Here is a 22,278-nt window from a genome sequence, read left to right on the forward strand (position 1 = left end):
TACACTGAAACAGAAGTTTCCAGACCCTTCTATATAGTGAGAAGGTGGGGAGGGGTATTACTCAGAAGGGTGGTGGGAATGGGTGGTTGGCAGATAGCTGTGATGAGCCTGTTGACGACTCTTAACGACTGCAATAGGTCTTACAGGGAGAAGCAAGGGGTGAAAAGGTGAAAAATGGCTAGTGAAAAGGTGAAAAATGGATAGTCTGAGCTATCTGTGGAGTTTGGGACAGATAGTGACTCAAAGTTCTAACTTATTTTCAGTTTTTAGCAACCTCAAGGAATGTCTGTTATGGAACAGAGATAGGTGATATTTTAGGAGATACATGGATGAAATGAAACAGTACGTGCATATTAAAATAAAAGTAATCAGTGCCACCCGTACTTAATTAGAGTAACATAAGCAAGAATCTTAAAGGAGGATGTGCATTTGTTTTTTAAAAAACCTCAACATATTTAAGCTTTACAGATTTGAAGGTTTTCATTATCTCTTGAGGAATTGAAATGGTCTTTTGTCTCAGATTATCAATATTCCCACTGTCATAAATTCACTAACTTTATGCCAAAATATAGCAGATTTGAACAATTATGTTTTAAGAATAGATGGCTACAACAACCATAAAAGGGGCAATTTGGGGATTGGCTGGTTTTTACTCTAATGGGGTAGCAAAAGTATTCACTCTGCCATTTGTTACAATCAAAGTTCTAGCCATCAGGGGCAGGGAAAAGAACAATAATTTTATAGGCCTCATGCTTAATGACGCAGAGCATAAAATGAACCTGTTGGGCTTGACACTGCTCCTGTCATTTGACAGATTCCACTTGGATATGGGCAAAAGAAAACCTAGCAAAACACTCATTCCTAAATGGTATGGGCAGTTGCTTAATTTCCTGTCTGTCATACACAGGAAGAAAATTTATGTATTCTGTCTGGCCTGTCTTTCCCTCTTGGGAATCACAAGTTCAATGTGAATAAATGTTGCTACCTGGCAGAGGTATGCTTACTCGGTTCTGGTGTATGTTGATCAGCTTCCTGCTCTATTTGGCTCAGGACCTTGACTGCATGGCTATGATCTTGTCATTGAGATGGGGTACTTCTAGGAATTCATTTTCTGTCTTTCTGTACCTGCTGGTTTCATAAATTACCCTCCAATGCCTCATTCCAGCCAGAAGCAGCCCGTCCTGTTTTGCTGCCTGAAGCAAAATGGGAAGGCGCTGCCATGTGTGCACCCCCCCACACCCCTCTTGCTACCCAACATTGAGACTGGTGTGGCAACTTGTAGAGCAATGTCTCTTGCTTTTATTGGCTTATGACAGTTGCACTGTGTTTGGCCCTGCAAATGGCTGGCCTGCCCTCCAGCCTCAGAGATCGCCATGACTAGACTGGCTCTGGCAGATAGCTGCTAACTGATTGGAACCAACACTCAACACTAAGCTTGCTTCCTCCTGCAATAAGTTTGAGACGTGCTGTGAGAGAACTTGGCCCTTGAGGTTGGCTACCACGGAGACAGTCTCCCAGAATGACCCAGCCTGACTGCACCATCCCTATCACCCCTTTGTGACACAGTAAGAGCAATCTGGCACAGAACATCCTGGCTGGATCAAATGTCTTTGAGGCTAGCCAAGTGGGGCTGAAGCAAGATGTGCTCGTGGATCCCATGTTAGTGGCCTGAGCTTAACAGGCAGGAATTATTTGTAGCACATCTTCCTTTCATCTCTGCCCCCAGCTCCTTGCCCAGTGCCATGGATGCCTGCTGCACTGGGAGAGCTTTCCCTCATCCTAGCCATCAGTCTCACCAGACATTATGACCCTACATTAACATGAAGAGTTATCTCCATCTCCACCACCTAGATGATGACTGAGTGCCTGGTTGATCAAGGCTATGTCGCATGTAGCTCAGCAACTGCTGAGACATTGCTGGTGGTTGTCGGAGCAGTTGTGTGAGGCCTCTTTTCTGTGCAGGTATTGGGCATTGATTCCCAGCCCTGCAAGCACTGGAACTGGCCTCAACTCCTTTGCCCTCTGTCTGAGCCCACCATAAAGGATGCTGCTGCCGTCCCACACATAGGCAAGGAGAGAACAGCTACCTGTGCTTATATGTGAGAGACCAGAGGTCTCCCACTTAGGACAAAAACTTGGTGGTGGTAGTGCTGCTACTGTGTGCTATTATTCCGAGCTAAATATATACAGCTAAACTCTGGCAGTACTAAAGGCCATATAGTAGCAAAAGACCACAAACTGCTGTCAAAGAACATATTTGGGAAGTAGTGTGATGGAAAATATCTATCCTTTGCCACAAAGAGAAAAATTAGACCAAACATAGTTCTCTGGAGTAGTTCCTCCTGAATTAAGTCACTGTTTTATTTGTAAGATGTCTGAGAGATACCAGCTGGAATAGCAATTTAATCCATGTTATCCAGTTCTGTATTGTATTTTAATTAATGCTATCCAGTGGTCCATTTTAGTGAAACTAGATTGCAGTAGCTAAAATCTATCGACTAGTTAAGGAAAATTGCTTTATGCATAACTATCTTGCACACAAATTCCACTTCCTTTGGTTTTTTCCTTTTTAAAAGAAAGAAAGAAAGAAAGAAAGAGAACGAAAGAAAGAGAACGAATAAGCAATTCACCATCAAACTTTTTCCATATTTTCTGAGAAGTCACATTGGGAAGAAGTTTGATAGTGAGGGAAAATTGCAGTCTAGAGACAGAGAGAGAGAGAGAGAGAGAGAGAGAGAGAGAGAGAGAGAGCGCACAGCAGGGGGAGGGGGAGGCAGAAACAGAAGACATAAACCAGGACCCTGCCCTGAGACACACAAAAAAGGTGAAGAGGGCAAGAGGTTCTAGGTGGAAAAAAATCTTTAAATTTAAAAAGGATTCCCCTCTCTGAGGAGGCTGATCTGAGTACACAGTGAATCAATACTGTACAGTGGTACCTCGGATTAAGAACTTAATTCGTTCTGGAGGTCTGTTCTTAACCTGAAACTGTTCTTAACCTGAAGCACCACTTTAGCTAATGGGGCCTCCTGCTGCCGCTGTGCGGCCGGAGCACGGTTTCTGTTCTCATCTTGAAGCAAAGTTCTTAACCCGAGGTAATATTTATGGGTTAGTGGAGTCTGTAACCTGAAGCGTCTGTAACCTAAGGTACCACTGTATGTGTTGTCTCAGAGCAAGGATGGGGAAGTTGTGATCAGATGTGACTATAATGGTCATGCTGGCTGAGGCTGATGGGAGCTGAAGTTCAACAACACCTGGATGGTTGCAGATTCCCCATTCTGCTCCGCCTTAGAGCATCTATTAATTGATGCTTTAATGTAGATGTTGTCACAACACACCACATATTTAAGGCACATGGCTTTCCTCAAAGAATCCTGAGAACAGTAGCTTAAGGGTGCTGGGAACTGTAGCTCTGTGAGGGGTAAACTACAGTTCCACTCTACAATACCATCTCATTTTGTAATGTTATAATCGGGTCACTATGATGTCATGCCATGATGTCCATGAAGGTTTCCCATGGTGCGCAAACTCTGAGCTTTCATTTTTTTAAAAAAACAAAGTCAGTCTCTAGTCCTCCTAGAAAAAAAGTGATGGGGCAAAATGTGCAGGAACTGTCTAAGAAAGCTATTTATGTGGAATGAGAATTGTGCATATTTTTCCTGGTACTGAATAATGCCCCCTGTTTGTTATGAGAAAGCAACAGCATCAGTTTGTGTGTGTGTGTGTGTGTGTGTGTGTGTGTGTGTGTGAGAGAGAGAGAGAGAGAGAGAGAGAGAGAGAGAGAGAGCGCCATAATCAAGACCAGCAGGACATAGCTGACTTCCCATGGTAAGCATAAAGGTGTTGTAGATGGTTGTCTCTCTAATTTTGTGTTATGCCAGGCTCCCCATGGCAGCCATTTTAAGACTGGTACCCCGCAGCACTCGCTCAAAATTTGAAATGTGCTCACTAGTTCAAAAAGGTTGGGATCCCTAGCTATGGATACAGCATGCTTGTATCGTACGAGAGGTTTAAAAACATCCAATCACTTTCTACACTCCATATATAATATGTAAGCCCTGCCTGCAACCCCGTCACCTTTTTTTTTCTAAACTAAAAATTCCTAACACTTTAGCATATTATTATACAAGAAAGGAATCCTGCTCTCTGGTCATTTTGCTTGCTCTTTCTGGCATCTTTTCTAGATAGACAATATTATTTTGGAGATGGGGCCACCAAAGCAGTTTGCTTAGAATGTAAGTATGGCCACATCATAGACCTGTATAATGGCCATAATTATATTCTGGCAATTTTATTACGTTCCTTATAATTGGTAGCATGGAATTTACCTTCTGCACCTTTTTCACACTGAGTTCACTATTTAACTGAGGTGTCCATGTGATTGCAAGGTATTTTACATGGCTAGTCACTACCATTTCTGATTATGTTGTAAATATTCTAATAAGGAAGAAAAAAGCATGGCACGATGTCCAGGACAAGGTTCAGCAACATCTCACGCATTCTAGGCCAATGCAGGGGGAGATTGTACACATAGGCACACAAACACACATGCTTACCAGGAGCACAGGATGTAGTTTAGCCTAGCATACCCTCTGCATGACTGGCAATAGCTGCTTGCATGAGAAACGACCTAAATACCTTTCAAAAACTTAGTAAGCTCTTAATTTCCAAGCTGCTTTTCCATTATGAGGATTAAGTAGTGATGAAGTCTCTGGTATGTGGTTGCTGAAAATTCTATGTACATCTGGAATTCCAAGTGTCAGTTAACCAAAGTCCACTGGAAACCGAAATGAAAGTGACTGAAACTTCTGGTGTTATGGCATTACAGCTGAGGACTCATAGGAGTAGTACACATGTATATGTATGTGCATATGTATATACAATTTTTAATTATGAATTTTGGGGGATCTTAGAGGTGTCACTAAAAACCCACAGGCCATGGATCAACTACCTCTAGTTTAGACTCTACAATGCAATCTCCAGAATCGGAACTTTTAAGTATTCAAACTGAGTTCCAGGGGGCTTGGTAAGAATTAAACACATTTAAGTATTATGAGTTGCTACAATAATGATGACAATAATAACTGCTTTAGCCTTAAGAGTTACTAATTTAAAACTGTGTATGTGTATGTGTTTCTAAAATGCTGGTATCCTGCCTTGAACCTTTTGGAAGAGGAGGGATATAAAGGCTTTCTATTGTTAAAAAAATACATAATGGAGGAAAATAATTAAGTTGCACTTATGAATATTACATTAGTTCAAACATATGCTCTGTTGTCTACTCAGTGTAAGTAGTGCTGTCCTAAGGAAATGGAGCAAAGTGGAAGAGGGGTGCAGAAGGGAAAGGGGAAAGAAAATATTTCAAAAGCAAGGCTCAAGGCCTCTTTCCCAAGTTCCTGATGCTTGTGAGCTGTACCACCCATTAAGCTTATGCCCTGAGAAGAGGCGTGTCCTAGACTGTTTAGCTTGTAGGGTGCTTTCCCCAGGCACAGCACATTCCTTAGCTCAGCTCCCTCTTGCCTGTTTTGACTGAATGCCAGAGCTTTCTGATCTTATCTACAGTTATCTGCTTTCCTCAAAACAAGGTTCAGAACCCTGCCATTATTTTACATGAAAGGGTCCGCATTAATCTGATTGGCATCTTAGACAGAGTTTACTATTATTTATTTATTTATTTATTCACATTGAGCCAGGGCTCTGTTCCCCACCCCCCTTGGTTTTAGGATGCCCAAAGGAAGTTCAAATCTCTTTAGATTTCCCTTTGACCTAAAAAGAAAAGAAGTTATTCTTAGCAAGTAAACTCTGTCACTCTTGTCAGGGTTGTGAAGTACCCATAAGCAACAGATTAGAAACACTTTAGGGTTATCAAGACAATATTCCCCTCTGTTCATTAGAGAACTCCAAACAAGGGGTGGTATTCAACTAAATTTTACTCAGAGGAGACCCATCAAAATGAATGAGCATGGGTTAGATCTATTAATTCCATTGGGTTTACTCTTGAGTATCTGAAAGCCACCCAAGCTATGTAGCATAGGCGGATGAATTCACACATGCAATCTGAGATTGAATTTGTGTGGTACTCCTCAAAATACAGGAAGGCCTGTACCTGGATACAGCGTTGCTTAAAATTGCATTGCTTAAAATTAACACATTAGTGGGCAACAGCACGCAGAAGCCCACAACTGTGTGTGTAAACCCACCTATCTACTCACTTGGTATAACTACTTTAACATTTTACTGTGGAACTTACACCTGACCATGAGCTTGAATGTTTAGAAACACAAAGGCCATTGCCCAAAAGAGAAGTGCTGTAAAATGTTCTGTGCATGTAAGCAGTGCAACATGTATGAGGAAGAGCAGGATCAAGCCATCCTCCTCCTATTTTCTACCCAAGCACATTAAGCGTAGCATCAGCATAATGACTTCCCAGAGTGGTTTAACAAACAGCCCACTTTCCAGGGAACTCTGGGAATTGCAGTTTTGCAAGGGGAATAGGGGTCTCTGCACCATTAATAAAATACAGTTCCCAGGATTTCTTGGGGGAAAGCCATGGCTGCTTAAAGTCTCCTAATAGTGCTTTGAATGTGTGGTGCAGATGAACCTGCACAAGAAGAAAGCTTGCAAAAGTGGATTCCTTTATCATGTGCATGATTTGTGCTCATGTAGGCTCTGGGCCACTGTTATGCTGAATGCACATAGGTGCAACTGGGAGCAGAGATGTGGTTGAAGGGAAAAAGATTAATAACCCTCAGCATAGCTACCTCTCCACACCCCCTCCCCCAGTTTACTTGTCAATTGCACCAGCCATGCCTGGGCCTCAATTTTTGGCTTTCCCTCCCTGCTGTCTGGCACTGTGCAAGAGCCAGGTGTTCTTCAGAGAGAGGCGTTCTGGGCAGGGTGGCCAATGAGACTGCCTGTGTTTAAATGTCTTGAATGGGTGCATGGTTGTGTCGACCAGAGCGATAAGGGGCCTGGAGGTGCAAATTTGTCAGCTGCCTCATTTTGCTTCATGACAGAGCCAGCCCTGAGCCCTGCTACTCCATGTTGCTCTCTGCCCTAAATCTTCCCCTTGCCAAAGCAGCTTTCCCCCCCAAAAAGAGCTGTCGGATTTTGGTTACAAGCAAAAGGATGTAGCTTGCAGTCAAATGCTCACATGCTGAAGCACATGACACACAGCTATCATACAGCAACTGCATCCAGAAGCGGATAACAATTCAGAGTCAACAGAAATGGCTCTCCAGTTTTCCATGCCTGGCAGTACTGGCTTGCACGTGCAATGATATTTTTTAATAGGCTTTCTATTCTGCCAACATTTCCTTTTCATCCATCTCCTACAAAATCTGATATGGGGACATTACGAGAAAATGGCTCTCCCTCGGTAAGAAAAGTCACTTGCGTGGATTTTCTCTTATGCAGGTTTAATCAGATTGGCTAACACAAACAGTGAGACCGTAATTCTTTTCTATAATAATTCAATAATGCAAAATTCTTTTTTAAGGGGGGGAGAGAAGCAGAGCCAAGTATATACTTGAACTTTTGCTTTGTAGCGTACTGGTGACCTTGGTGTAAAATTGAATATTCTGGAACTCCGAATCACAGAGTGGAACACTTTATGTCGTCCTCACTCAGTTTCACCTCCTCGCTTTCTCTCTCTGTCTCTCTCTCTTTGTGGGCAAGAAGCGGGTGCCAAGTAGAATTAATGCCACTCAAAGTACAGGGAAGTGGGGGCAGAGAATGTTTGAAGGGAAACAGATGTAAAGCTACTCTCCTCTATAGCCCAGCCATTCCCCCTTCACTTTAGTGGCATCCTCTCTTTAAAATAAAGGAGATAGAGAGTGAGAACTACACACACTCTATCAGTTTCACAAGGGTCTGGCAAAGAATGCAAACTTTCTAGACAAAAAAAAAAGGTCTGTAAACATTAAGGGGTGAGGAGGTACTATTTACAGGCTCAGCACATTGTCTTGCAACATGTTATTTTGCACACAGTGCAAGAGCAAGCAGCATGAAAACGGTTTTTATGAATGGATCCATTTGCATTAGACTCCTGCTGACGGGAGATACAAGCATGTTGCAGAACAGGATATGCAAGTCTTTTCCTAATGTCAACACTCAGGAGTTTTGATTGGCTAAACCGTCAGATTCCAATTCCTCCTTGGTTAAATCCTCACAGTTATTTTTGCTTTGGGGGTTTATCTAAATTCCAAATAATAGACTTTCTGCACTACAGCTACTGGCTATTTTGCTAAAGCTGAATATCTATTTATATTGCAGTGAAAGATTCCAGGGAATATTTCACGTTCAAATATGACATGGGGGAGAAAAATTGAACGGTTAACTGCTAACTAGAGAAAGAAGACTTGATGAAAAGGTACATGCATTTTTACTGCTGCTGCCTTACTACTTCCTTAGTCTATAAAGCTCTTCACTTAAGGCAGGAGGGAACCTCTGGCCTGGAAGCCAAATGCGGCCCTCTATGCCTCTCATAGGTGCCAACTCCCTGGGGCCCTGGGTGCTAGAGGACCCACCAAATTCCCCATGAAGGGGCCAGGCACCCACAAATTTTGGTGCCAGGGGTATGCACGTTGCATGGCCCCCACGGCCTTGGGCACCCACAGTCGCAGGGCCAAGCTGGCACCCAACACCTGTCTATCTGGCCCCTGGAACTCTCCCCAGGCCATACAACTCACTAGAGCTGTTTTTGCCTCATATGTTTTTGCCTGGCTGGAACTTGTCCTTGAACTCTGATAATGCCTCTTGCTTGCCTGGATGGAGGATAGAGAGAGTGGAGTGCATGTATAAAAGGTAAAATTTACATGTGTTGCTCCACCCACTTTTGCCTCTAGCCCCACCCACTGCTAGCAAAGTGCCCTGGAAAGCAATGTGTCCCTCAGGCTGAAAAAGGGTTTTCCGCAGCTTAAAAATATGCCCTCTGCCAGCAACTATTTTCCTGTTATTTACTCCTTGATGTCCTGGTGCTACTCATGGAAGGTGTGCTTCTTCTTTCCAGGCTATTATTTGAGTCAGCTTAATGATTTACCTTTTTTAAGCAAAACTGAATATTCACACAGTGCGTTTCCCTCCCCTGGTTTAAATAAATAAATAAATAAATAAATAAATAAATAAATAAAGTCCTCATACTACAGGACAAGGAACCCATACAACTGAATTAATACTGAGAAGGTACTCTTGAGACAATAAATTAAGTTTATACATCTTCATAATACAGTCACACCCCATAGGTTGAATACTTCTTTTGATTTGGGCTGTTTCTTGTAGTACCTCTTTAAGAAACCCTCGGTGTTTCACAGCCTCTACTCATAAATGTCCCCTAGTGGGCTTCCTCTGTTTTCCGCTAGCCAGCACACAGCAGTTGCCTCTGCTTGTACCCAATGTGGGACCTTGTTAACTTCACAGGGTGAGTCAGCCTGCTCACGGTTTGGAAAAGTTTACACTATATTGCTTGGCTTGGGCTGCTACCATTTTCTTTTATATTGTCAGCTGAATAAGAAGTTTCTCTTGGAAACTAGGATCACCGGGCTCCAACCCTGTTTGCTACAGCTGCTCTGCCATCTCCCTTGCATCAAAGATAATGAAAATATATCATAAATTATAATACTGTACTCATTTTGATGGTTCTGGAGTACCGCTTGCATGTACTGTATGCCTTGTAATAGCAGGTACATTTGACAAATACATTCGTTGTACTTTGCTTGCCATATTTTGTGTCTTTGTATGCTGGCCTGAACCTGTTTTTTCTGTTTGTGTATGTTCCTATACAGTCGGTTCCTTATTTATGTGCTATAAGAGAACCTAGCAAAGAAGGGACAGTCATTTTGATTACGTCACAGCTGAGGATATATTTTCATTTTATTCTTTTTTTTAGTTTGCGTATATAAGCAAACAAATATTTTGAATTTCCGATGATTTCCTATAAATACAACAGATGTAAACTAGAACACAGATGGAATCTGAATAATGACAAATTTAAGTTTTCACATCTTAGGCTTTGCATCTGAATGTATTGTTGTTATTTAGTCGTTTAGTCGTGTCCGACTCTTCGTGACCCCATGGACCAGAGCACGCCAGGCCCTCCTGTCTTCCACTGCCTCCCACAGTTTGGTCAGACTCATGTTTGTAGATCATGAATGTATATCAAGGTTCTTTTTCTAACACAGACTTTTCTCAATAGTATTTAATTTTAGTTCCTTTTATACATAGATAATGCTGGCACTAAGGTCCATTTGCCTCTCTCAGAAAAATGAAAGAAAATATACCCAATATAAAAACCCTTTCTGTATCCGCCTTTTGATCAAACACACCTTTCTTCTTACACTAGCAGACCTTTTCACTTGCTCTCAGTCACAAGTGCATATAGAAAGGCTTTGTGGGATTCTGAACATCATTCTGCTTGACAGAAAGTGGTAACCATCAAAATATTATAGCCAAGAGATGGAACAGTCAGCCAATTCAACTACAAAGTACAATCTTATACACAATTAGTTGAGAGTAACTCTCATTAAACCAAATGTCAGATACTGGAACAAAGTCCTTTTCTGGCTAAATAAGTTGTATAATGGACTTTGTATAGGCTTACCTTATGACCACTCACCCTAAGTACCCAAATATGTCTCAGACATTTGGGATATAATACCCAAGGAGCATCAGCTGGGCTTTTTTTTAAATGACACAGCAGGCACTAATCACTTGGTATGGAGGGAGATAATTAACCTTGCCTACAAATTGAATGTGTGCTTCTACCCCACTCACAAGGCAGTTAATAGAAGTTCTGTTTATTTTCTTTGCTAAGCTCAAATACCTTAAAGGTAAAGGTAAAGGGACCCCTGACCATTAGGTCCAGTTGTGACCGACCCTGGGGTTGCGGTGCTCATCTCACTTTATTGGCCGAGGGAGCCGGTGTACAGCTTCCACGTCATGTGGCCAGCATGACTAAGCCGCTTCTGGCGAACCAGAGCAGCACACGGAAACACTGTTTACCTTCCCGCCGGAGGTAAGTAGACCTATTTATCTACTTGCACTTTGATGTGCTTTTGAACAGCTAGGTTGGCAGGAGCAGGGACTGAGCAACAGGAGCTCGCCCCGTCGCGGGGATTCGAACTGCAGACCTTCTGATCAACAAGTCCTAGGCTCTGTGGTTTAACCCACAGCGCCACCCGCGTCCCAGTAAATACCTTACTGAACATCAAAATCCCTCTAAACTACTCATCAACACTTGTTGATGTTCTATAATAATTGAAGGATTGTTTTGCATTTGCTACACTTGTGGTTTCATTTAAGAATCAGCAGAGGATTTTTTTTTGGGGGGGTGTTACATTTTATTCTATATTTTACTTCCAAGAGTAGAAAGATCTGAAATTTCTAAATCGGTTCATGGCTTATATTGCATGGTGTACATAAATGAACATTGGCAGCCTAAATCTGTAGTTAGAACTATTTGAAAAATTTGTATAGGCTGAAATAGGAACTTCAGAACATTCCGTCAGCATCTGGCATCTTCCTTGGGAGTGTCATGAAGTGTGATTGCCTTAAGGACTTGGCAAGCAATTCCACGGCCCCAGCGTACTTTATGGCATGTGTAGGAGCCTGAGAACAAGTTAATTATTCAGCATCTGTATAGTAATCCCTAGCAAAAATCTTTAAGGCATATTTTCTCCTGCTTTTCTCCATGTGTTGGTCAATCTTTCCACAAGCCTAAATAATCTTATGGTTTAAAACACGAACATTTCTGTGTGTGTGTCTGTGATATCATATCTAACTTACCTTCCAGGCTTATTTTTTAAATCTCTCCTGACTGAATCTAAATCTGAAATTTTCAGACTCAATCTATTTCTGTATTTTCTCGTGATTTCTGTGACTGCCATGGAATTACCCTCTGTCTAAAAGCTTTGGTTTTGGTTTTCACCTCCCCAATGAAAGATATCCTTGGGAAATTCCATTAGCTCTTGTTTCAGTTTGTACCAAATGTTTGTCTTATCATGGAACATCCATTGCCTACCCAATAAATCTGGGCTGCCTCAGAGTAGCATAAAGACCTAGATTTACTAACCCTCTTTTGTAATTTGGCAGTGCATCTACATTTTATTGTTGATGCTTTACTCTTCAGGCATTATCCTGCCCATTCAATAATGCTTATTATTTTTGCCAACTTCTTAATTCTCTGTAAGCAACTTTGCCTCTAAATATCATAGTTACATTTCTGAATGACCAGATTTAGTTTCCAGCATCTCCAATTAAAAAGGTTTTACCTCGTCCATCCTTCCAAGTACTTTTGACTGAGTCATTCTCCCAGAGGCAGTTGGCAGAAGAGTTGCTAGAAAGTGAGAAGGATCAGTTATTAAGTGCTGAGTCTTTTGCCTGACACTCAGAGATCCACTGCCAATCAGACATTTTGCTGGCCTAAGACATTTTGCTGCCTGAAGCAAGAGGTGACATGATGCCCAACCCCATTCCACATACAGAAGACAACTGGACTGAAAGTGTAACTTCAGTACTGGTGACAATACAGTATCCACCACATAATGGGGAACAGACAACTTTATGAGGCACAGAGTACACCTTATGATGGCACTCACAGCTCTACCATCCAGCACTTCCCCATTTGCTACCTGAAGCTGCTATCTCTGTCTGCCTAAGGTGCATACACACCATGCATTTAAAGAACACCCCGCTACCATGCCCCAAAGACACTGAACACTGTACTGTAATATGGTAAGTGTTCTGGGAACTATAGCTCTGTGAAGGGTAAACTGCAGCTGGTTACTATGAGAATCTGCTTGTTTCCCTCCCCTTCCCCCTCCCCTCAATCCCTTTTGTGTTGTGACTTTTAGAAAGCAGCCTCCAGGCAGGGACTGTCTTGCTTTTAAAAAGACCTTATGTAACCTGCTCTGGGAGCCTTTTTGGCTGCAGTGGAGTAAAAAGAATAAGAATTAAACATGTTAAAATGTGAACAAACTCACCCTGTGCACAAAGCAACCTTGATAATGTATGCCAAGTAGAGCTAAGTGAGAGAGTAATTAATGCAAAATACAGTATTTTTCCGTTTATAAGCCCCCCATTTGTATAAGATGCCTCCTATTTTGAGGGACTCCAAATTAAGAAAGCATCCCTCAGCACTACCCATGTATACGACAAGCCCCAGTTTTAAACCTAATTTTTTGGTAAAAAAAAAACCTAGTCTTATAGATGGGAAAATACAGTATATTGTCTGCCTGCAAGGCCGACATTATTAGGATTTTAATAATATAAAGAGAAAAACGTACACTTTTACATGTAATGATTTGTAGTTAAGATATATGTGGCCAAGGAGCTTTGCAGAATTTCAAAAGACCTAGTTTGGCCTGTTGACATTTCAGTACCGATAGCACAGCTGAGTACAGAACAGGGAGGTCCCTGTACAAATGGACCTTCTAGTGAAATGTTTATGAGTGACCTGCATAACATTGTGTGGTTAAATCCAGACATTGCATGCTGTGTGAGTTAAGGTTTGAAAAGGTGATCTTATCAGTGAGATAATTCTAATGTGACACAGATTATTTTGGATTTCCTCTAAAGCGTACATGTGCATTTCATTACCTGAAGATTTTCAACATTACAATTACCAGATTTCAACAGCAAAAATAATTTGTGATATTTTGGGTTCTGCTAAAGCCTCAGCGCCTAGGACTTTCCGATCGAAAGGTCGGCGGTTTGAATCCCTGCGGCCGGGTGCGCTCCCGCTGCTCGGTCCCAGCGCCTGCCAACCTAGCAGTTCGAAAGCACCTCCGGGTGCAAGTAGATAAATAGGGACCGCTTACCAGCGGGAAGGTAAACGGCGTTTCCGTGTGCGGCTCTGGCTCGCCAGAGCAGCGATGTCACGCTGGCCACGTGACCCGGAAGTGTCTTCGGACAGCGCTGGCCCCCGGCCTCTTAAGTGAGATGGGCGCACAACCCCAGAGTCTGTCAAGACTGGCCCGTACGGGCAGGGGTACCTTTACCTTTACCTTTATTGTGTTACACATTTTTCTATACTATGTGGAAAGCAAAAACTGTTACTTAAATAGCTTGGGGTATCTAGATGAAAGACCCAGCAAGCTAGCTAGCCATGACTGAAAATGCATTTTTAAAAAACACATTGAACCATCGTACGGAGGGAGTCCTACCTATGTACTTCCATACTCATCCCTTCAGACTAAAACGGAAAACACTGACAGTCTGAGATGGTGCAAATATTTTTTCCCTTTTGTGCTAAAAATAATACTCAATAACTTATGTTACATAAAATGTCTGTTTGAGAGTACTAGTGAAGGCCTTCACGGACACTGGTTTGGTGACCCCCACTTTTATGGAGCTCCATCCACTGACTTGAAGCGAGGAGCAGAAGAAATGAAGAGTGGAAACAAACTAAAATGCTGGAATTCAACAATGGCAATTCATTTTCTATAGTCAAGTTTCAGAGGTATGCTCTCGGTTAACAGCATATACTAATAACCTGGGGCCTCCTCAACAGTATACTATACATACATACTTATAAATCCACTACTGGACAAGATAATGCCATACTTGTGAAGGAGAAGAAGTTAATGTTGTACATAAAGCTGCAAGTTGAATGGAAGAAGAGCATGTGGTGGGTGAAATATTTAGGTTTTCTGCTAAATTCTTCAAAGCAGTTAATGGACATAGGTTGTTGTAGAGCAGGGGTTGGCAAAATAAGGCCCCTGGGCCAGATCAGGCCCACCTGGCTCCTAAATCCGGTCTGCGCTGCGAAGCCAGAACCCACCGCGAAGCCGAGACTCCCAGCAATGGCGACGGGAGGAAGAGGCCGGGTGGTCTGCCAATCAAATGCCTTACCTGGTTTACCTCAGCGCAGCGCGGGGATGTCTCTGCCAATCAAATGCCGTGCCTGGTTTACCTCAGCGGCATTTGATTGACAGAGCCGCCGCTGCTTGGCCTCTTCCTCCTGCCGCTGCTGCCCTGGTGCTCCTGTGGGCTAGAAAGTGGAGCGGACGAGCTCGCTCTGCTTACCTGCTTCACAAGAAGAAGAAGCAGTGGTGGTGGTGGCAGCCCCTGGGAAGGTAAGTGCAGCGCCTTCTTTCTCTAGGCAGGGAGGAAGCCTGTTTCGCACCACCACCGCCAGCCCTTCGGCAAATGAGGCAGGCGGCAAACCAAGAAAGCGGCTGGGGCTGGGTGGGTAGGACTACTTGCCCCCCCCCGCAGTGTGCCCCCCCAGCAGTGTGCCCCCCCCAGCAGTGTGCATAGGAATTCGTGAGATATATATATCATATATACATATATGTGTGTGTGTGTGTACGTATGTCTGAGGGACAGTGGACCGACCCACTGTGGGAAAAGTGACCCCTGCAGTAGAGCATGAGACTCTTAATCTCAGGGTCATGTGTTCAAACCCCATGTTGGGCAAAAAAATCCTGCATTGCAGGGGGTTGCACTAAATGACCCTTGCCGCCCTTTCCAACTCTACAACTCTATGATTCGATTATAATGCCATAAATTATGTCTCCCAGAATGCTATTGAACAACATCAAGCTCAGTTTGCATCCACATCTTGGATATGGAAGCAGAGGCAATCAAACTGAGCTGCTGTTTCTTACCAAGATGAGATATTATTGACATGGGAAATTCTGTTACAATCATGGAAATAAATGCAAGGTAAATTTGGAGTATTATCCTAGAAACTGTTGCTTAATTTTTGTATGATTTATAGCTCCATTCAAGCACTGTGGAAGCACCATTGATTCAAGTTTCTAGATTATTCTCCCACCCACAGCATTTTTTAAAAAACAGGTAATTGACAAGCTATTAGAATTACGGAGGGTTCTGTTGCTTTATGGCATAAAGGGATTATACAAACAGATCATTAAATGCCAGGTCTGCAGATTGGAAACATTCTATAACATTTTGCAAGACTTATGTTTCTGAGCAATTGCTTTCTAATTCACTTTTCAAATTTAACGTGAAGCTTTAGAGAATCAGCTTTGCAGTATCACACTGTGCACATTTAGGGCTGTGGAAAGGTTTGTCTTCTGTCTGCATCTTGTGTTTGCTTGGTTGCATTGTAGTGTATGAATTGCTTATATTAATGTAAGATATTAGCGCTGCTTAGTTATTTTTTAATCACTTTTTAACTAAATTGTTATACAGAATGCTTTTTTCTGATATTGACTACAGTATTTTTCCTTATGGTGTTAGCTGCTTGGGTCTTCTTTTAATGTAATTTGCAGTGTTTATTCTCTGCTTTAAATGCAAAGAGGAACAGAAAGAGAAAGCAATCTGTACATACAACAAAATATAAACACACATCCCTCCTATGAAAAGTGGTGCCATAAAAATGTGGATCAAATTAAAAGTGACATGTTACGGAAGGGGGGGGCATGTCTTCCTCACCTTCTTCTTCGCTACAATATATCAATTTATTTCCAATTGTCAATGTCGAAAGGGACTAAAATCTATAAAATTCATAGAAAATCAGCGTGCCAGTTTGCTCAATTACTCTAGGACTCCATCACACCTCCCCTGTCCAGCATAATCCCTCAAGCAAGGTGTCAAGACCCTAATCCTTTCAAATTGCTCTGATCAGCCTTTCCTCCAGACAATGTCAGGTGGCAGACTATGCATATTTGGGACTATTGTTTTCTCATCCCCAGGAAGTGTTTATCTGTGCATATCTCCAGCTCTGCATATTCCCCCCTCCCTCCTCCTTATGTTAATCCGGTGTAGCTCTGCATATTCCCCCCTCCCTCCTCCTTATGTTAATCTATGTAACCCAACCTCCCTTTAATATATTCATGATGTAATCTGTGTAACCAAACCTCTCTTTAATGTATTCATGACGTGTTTTGCACTGTATTCTGGGACATGGAGGGAGTTTCAAAAACTCATGTCACCCCTTTCTCGCTGTTCAATCTCGCCTTGAACCTGTTGCGCAATAAACTTGGATCTTCTGCAGTTTGCTCCTGTCTCCGGCTGAGCTCATTTTCCTCCGCAGGGACCCACGGACTTAGTCCGATGAGCTGGGTGGCAGAGCAGCCTCGCACCCAGATTTTTGCCGTAACAGTTGGCGCCCAACGTGGGGCTTGCGGTTCTCCCGCGTTGCTGACCGGGGGCCCCGAAATCTTCAGCCGGCACCAGGCCATTTTGCCTGGGAAGATCCTTTGGACCCCCGGCCATCTTCCGGGCGGTAATCAAAAGCCCCAGGAGTTCAGCCGGGGAGCAAAGAGGGATCCAGCCGGCTTATTCATCCTGGGATCATCATAGAAGACGCGTGAGTATAAGAAAAAGGAAAAACCCAGTGCACTGGTGGGAAAGGGGTGGAAATCTCGTGGCAACTGAATTCTCTGCCCTCCTCTCTATCGCTCCTTCTCGCCTGTCTCTTGGTCCAATTGGTGAGAGAGACCGTGGACTGCTGCTCGACCCAAAAGGGGGGTTCTGAGCTCTATCTCTTTCTCTATATTTCTCCAGCCATCCGCACCAATTGGGAGCCCGAAAGTAAGACGGAGAGACCTGACTTGAAAGATAGCCGACTCTCCGCAACGGGTATCCCAGTTGAAAGCAAGGGGTTGGAGTTCTTTTTCCGAACTTCCTGAGCGTCCTTGCTAGGGGGCAGGAAGTGGTCTTGCTTTCTATGCAATCCCAGCCGCACTGGTCGGTGCCACGTAACACGTGTATCGTGCGTGAGCCCGCTTCCAAAAGCAAGGGGGATTTTCGGTTCGAAACTCTATCCAGGGATCACCCGATCTGGCACCGCACGGCGCGGGCGTTCAGTAGGGCCCCTTTTCCTGAGATTGACGATAGGTAGGAGGTTGCCAGGAGGGATAGCCCATGAGGAATTGGGCGGGATCGGCAGAGTGGAAAAGGACCCCAGGTTATTGACTAAGGAAATAGGAAGGAATACCGGATAGCTAGAGCTCTTTAAAAACCCTCTAAGGAAGTTGCCAAGCGACTAAAGACCCCTCTTTACTATAAATCCCGTATTAAGTATATCAATCTCCTAGATATACCAATCCTTATCGCTCTTTCTCTTCCCTCTTTCTGTCTAGACACGCGTAAAACATAAAATGGGTACCCAGGCTTCCAAACGCGAGCGGGCTCACTCTGGGAAGAAGGCTTCTAGAAAGCCATCTCAGTCTCAGAAGGACCCTGACTCTCCTCTCCAATTTGTCATCACGTATTGGAAGACGATTCCTGGCCACAAATTATTATTGAAGCAAAATTAGAGAACCTCTGTTCTGAAATCTGGCCCACCAGCACCGCCTCCGCCAAGCCCGAATTGCGTTGGCCGGCTGGTTAACTGGTGGTGTTTGAAGAGGCAAGGAGGCTCTTAAAACCATGTGGGACCTTCCTACTAATTTCACTTAATGAAGCTAAAGAAGCTAAAGGAAGCAGCCCAACTCCTTGCAATAACCAACTAAAGGATGAGAGTATATATGTTTACATGTTGTCTGTTATGTGTGTTGTGTGTTAATACATATATGAGAATATGTGTGTTTACATGTTGTCTGTTATGTGTGTTGTCTGTTCCTTCTGTCTCTGACAGACTGCCTTTCTTAAGCGCGCATAGTTTAAACTGCAAGCTTGCTTCAAAATTTTAAATTTAAGGAAGCTATGCTGGACCTTATCAGTCCTAAATAAGACAAAATGAGAATGAATGGTGCAAATGTTTACCCCACCTCTTGCTTTGCCGCAACTTTTCAGATCGTGAGTCTACAGTCTATTTTGGAATGTGAATGTTTCTAATGTGAATTAGATGTTTCTGCTGCAAAAGCGTAGGTGAGCACAACTGCTCTCTCAAGCTAAAATGCAGTGTATTTATTTCATGAAGCACATGCCTATGAAAGTATGGTCTTCCTTCTAAGAAAATATCTGAGTCCAGTTTTAACTTTGATTTGGTTGGACAGAAGAGTTATTGTAAGGCTCCTGATATCAGGCCTCTTTTCTTAGAAAATGCCCCCCCCCCCGTTTCATTCTGTCTCTTTCAGGGTTTTTTTTTCTCTTTCCTCTTCTTCTGTGCCAGGTAAATTTACTTCCGAGTAAGCTTCCTTTAAAGGAAACTGCAAAAGGGGGGGGGGGCATAGATTAGGTTTACTATTCCTCTGCAAATTCAGATTAGGCTTACTATTCCTCTGCAAATTCAGATTAGGCTTACTATTCCTCTGCAAATTCAGGAAAAATTGTCACTTTTGTATTCCCTTTAAATCAAATCTATGGCTGTTTTAACTATGCTTTATAAGAGATCCTCTCCCTATCTTAAGAAAATGTTCACTTCAATCTTTCTTTAAAGATCATTTGTCTAGGAACTTGCACTCTAAGGAACTTGCACGTCTAAGGAAGTAAACTCAAACTAATCTCAAGATCTGCTAAAGGGTTCTGTATAAAGTTGGGAATTTTTATTTTCCTCTTCCCTAGTACATGATAGGAGCATTGATTGTGCTCTCTTCCCCAGTAGTGCCTGTGTACATAAGTATGTGTGTGTAGTACAAATCTTGCGGTGAACCCTTTATTTTGGAGGGTTGGACTAGATGACCCCAGGGTCCCTTTCGACTCTCCCAATTTGTGGCTGTGTGGAAGGACATGTGTCCGCAAGCATTGCAGGGTAATTCTTAAATTCTGGTGTGGTGATGGAGTTGAAATTCAGCCTAGCTTTGCTCTTTAGTTTTAAAAGGTGAGAGGTGAAGCTGTGATGTTTTGAAGCACAACTGGTAATATCAAGCATTTCAGTGATTACAGTGTTTATCATTTTGTCTACTATTTAAAATCAGACTTCAAAGTCAATTCAAAGTTTCAACACATATAAATACATATGGGCCTTGACCAATCCTGTAAATAAAGGGGCAGGAAAATTTTGTCTGCAAATGGTAAGGCCGAAATAACTTAGAATGTTAAAAAAAAAAAAAATCCTATGAATTGACTCTCTGGCCATTTTTTCCCATATATAAGGGCGCGGCATTGTTCCACGAATGGCCAGAGGGATATTAGCCCTTTCCTGTACATAAAGGAAGCAGTCGCTTTGCTTGGGCTGAAATTGCTAGCTTTTGTTGGTGAATACTTCAATTGCTGAGTTTCCCTTTTTTGTTTTAAATCTAACCCTCTTTTAAAATCTACTCCTTACCCTTCCCTTATTCAAATTCTAATTTTGCCGAAAGATGCAACATTTCAATAGTATAAAAGATTTGCTGAGACATGAACTCCACACATGCACAGAGACTAGATCAGCTAAAAAAAAAAAAAGATAGGAAAAGAAGAGAGAGGAAGGAGGGGGAACTGTAGGGGGGGGAGAGGAGGTTTATGTAAAACTTGGAACCATTGAGAGAAATCACCCTTAATGTGTCTCAAGTTTGAAATCTTAACATGTCAAATTCTTTTCACAGGTAAATATCAAAGCATTCCACCCCTCAATGGGATTTAAGTCACAGACTTTGTTTGTGTGCATTTTAGGAACAGCATTTCCTGACAGGCTTCTCACATGAAATAATTTTCCCTTTTAACAGGATATGTGAACCCCGATAACAAAGTGTTTGTCCCTTTTTCCTCCCACAACAACTTTCTTTGTGTTCTGTGAAATCCCTGCTGTATTAGTGACTTCCATCCCTTTGTGTCTTTGACACTTTTAAAGTTATAAATAATCTGTTTCCATTTATTTAATCCGTTTTTCCATGATGTCTATGAAATTAATCAAAGCATAACCAAACATTGTTTGTGGAATGGTATTTGTTTACCTTTTGCCTGAGCATTTCTTATTAATTCTGTCATTTTGGCTGTTCAAGGTACTTGCACAAAGTTACATTGCCATTAAGTCATTTTCCAGTATTTTGCTATTAACACTCTAGCTGATGTTGTCACATCAAGAAACACTCTTTTATTTTCATTGTTACTTCAGATTTCTTAAAATTCTGTGTCTTAGCATTTATTTATTTTGGTTCCTCATAGGTCATTGTGTGTGTGTGTTTGTGTGTGTGTTTTATTATTATTTTAACTGTGTCTTTTAAGTCCACCCTGTCCTTACAGGATATCACTTCTACAAGTGTGTTACTACAGATCCAATGAAAAGCTTCGCTACCACGAGACTTATTACCTGCAACAACAACAGATACCAAAGTTTTCAAAGTGGCCACAGCAATTTCTTTCAAAGGGGAAGTGGGGCTGACAAAGAGGGGAGGAGTTGAATTGCAAGGACATTTTTGACTTTTATATTCAACTGATATTTAATTAGTTTGTTGTGTATTATGTGTTATTATGTAGGAATGTTGAAATGTGTTTGACAGTGTTATTTCCACAAAGGGAGGAATTTTTGTGTGTGTGTGTGTAATTGTCTTATGTTTAATGTATACTGCCTTAATCCTTATACCCCAATGGAGGATTTTCATACATTTTATGCTTTCTAATGGATCAGGCTATTGTGTAGTTCAATGTTTAGATAACCACATTTCGCTGTCCCACCTGGCACACTGCCAACCTTCCCTACCCATTTTAAAATGTGTTAAAACTCGCTTTACCAAGGAGAAGCTTCAGGAAGGTGTATATGCCTTGATTTAGCAGGAATGATCCCTTATAGAGTTAAATTGACTTATTTGGACAAGTGCCCCTTTTAAGAATGGTTTTCTTTTAACAGATTGGTTTGAAGAGTTAAGAACCATGGGGCAAGATAAATTCAAATTGGACCCAGTGTGAATTGGGCATGTGTATCCAGGCTGCAATTAGCTTTTGGTCCTTTAAGTGCAAGTGAGCAACTTCCCATGACTGCAAGACCAGAGCCTCTAAAATAAAACCCCATAGAAAGGCCAAGGTAAAGACATTTCCCTCAGGACGTGTCCAAACCTGCCAGCTGTGATGGGTGCCAGGCAACATGGCTAATATGAAAGCCCTAAGTGGATTCACCAGGGATTGCCACTACTGTGACACGTGAGACCACAGAAGATCTACCTTGACACCTGAGAACACAAAATGGCGGGGGGCAAAGCAAACTGCATTTTTTTCCAGTCAATAGTGGACCTTCCTGCTAAATGTAAAGCATAGACCACTACTGAACAAAATACAACAGGTGTTCCTTTATGCGATATCCTATATCCAGCTATCTGCACTACTATACTTGCAAATGACCTTAAGAGGCATGGCTTGCAAGTCCCCTTCAGGTTTGCACAAACCCACACATCTAGTACGATAGATACAAAGTTATTATTTAGTGCATATCTATATAACATAAACATACATTGTATTGGTCCGTGTTGCTCCCTCCTTTGCTGCCCTGCTCAACCCACCCCCTTTTTCCATTGG

General features: G+C 42.3%; 2 protein-coding genes across 13 annotated transcripts in view; one reads left to right on the top strand and one right to left on the bottom strand.

Moving 5' to 3' along the window:
* GINM1 (glycosylated integral membrane protein 1) overlaps positions 1-22,278 on the top strand; it is a 785,919-nt gene that overhangs the window by 640,162 nt on the left and 123,479 nt on the right. The gene's annotated exons all lie outside the window — the stretch shown is intronic.
* The window catches only part of LOC310841273 (uncharacterized protein), a 155,201-nt gene that overhangs the window by 119,800 nt on the left and 13,123 nt on the right, over positions 1-22,278 (bottom strand). For 10 of the 11 annotated variants that reach the window (XR_014562446.1, XR_014562447.1, XR_014562448.1 and 7 more), the window contains exon 3: positions 12,264-12,328. The exons of the other annotated variant lie outside the window; for it this stretch is intronic. Coding sequence is in view for 1 of the 10 variants with exons in the window: in XM_083731847.1 (XP_083587973.1) it covers positions 12,264-12,328 (65 nt within the window). In the remaining 9 variants the exon portion in view is untranslated. The remainder of the gene's footprint in view (positions 1-12,263; positions 12,329-22,278) is intronic. 11 annotated transcript variants of the gene reach the window in all.

The sequence above is a fragment of the Podarcis gaigeae genome (assembly GCF_964106915.1).
Source record: "Podarcis gaigeae genome assembly, chromosome: 3".
Lineage (NCBI taxonomy): Eukaryota > Metazoa > Chordata > Lepidosauria > Squamata > Lacertidae > Podarcis > Podarcis gaigeae.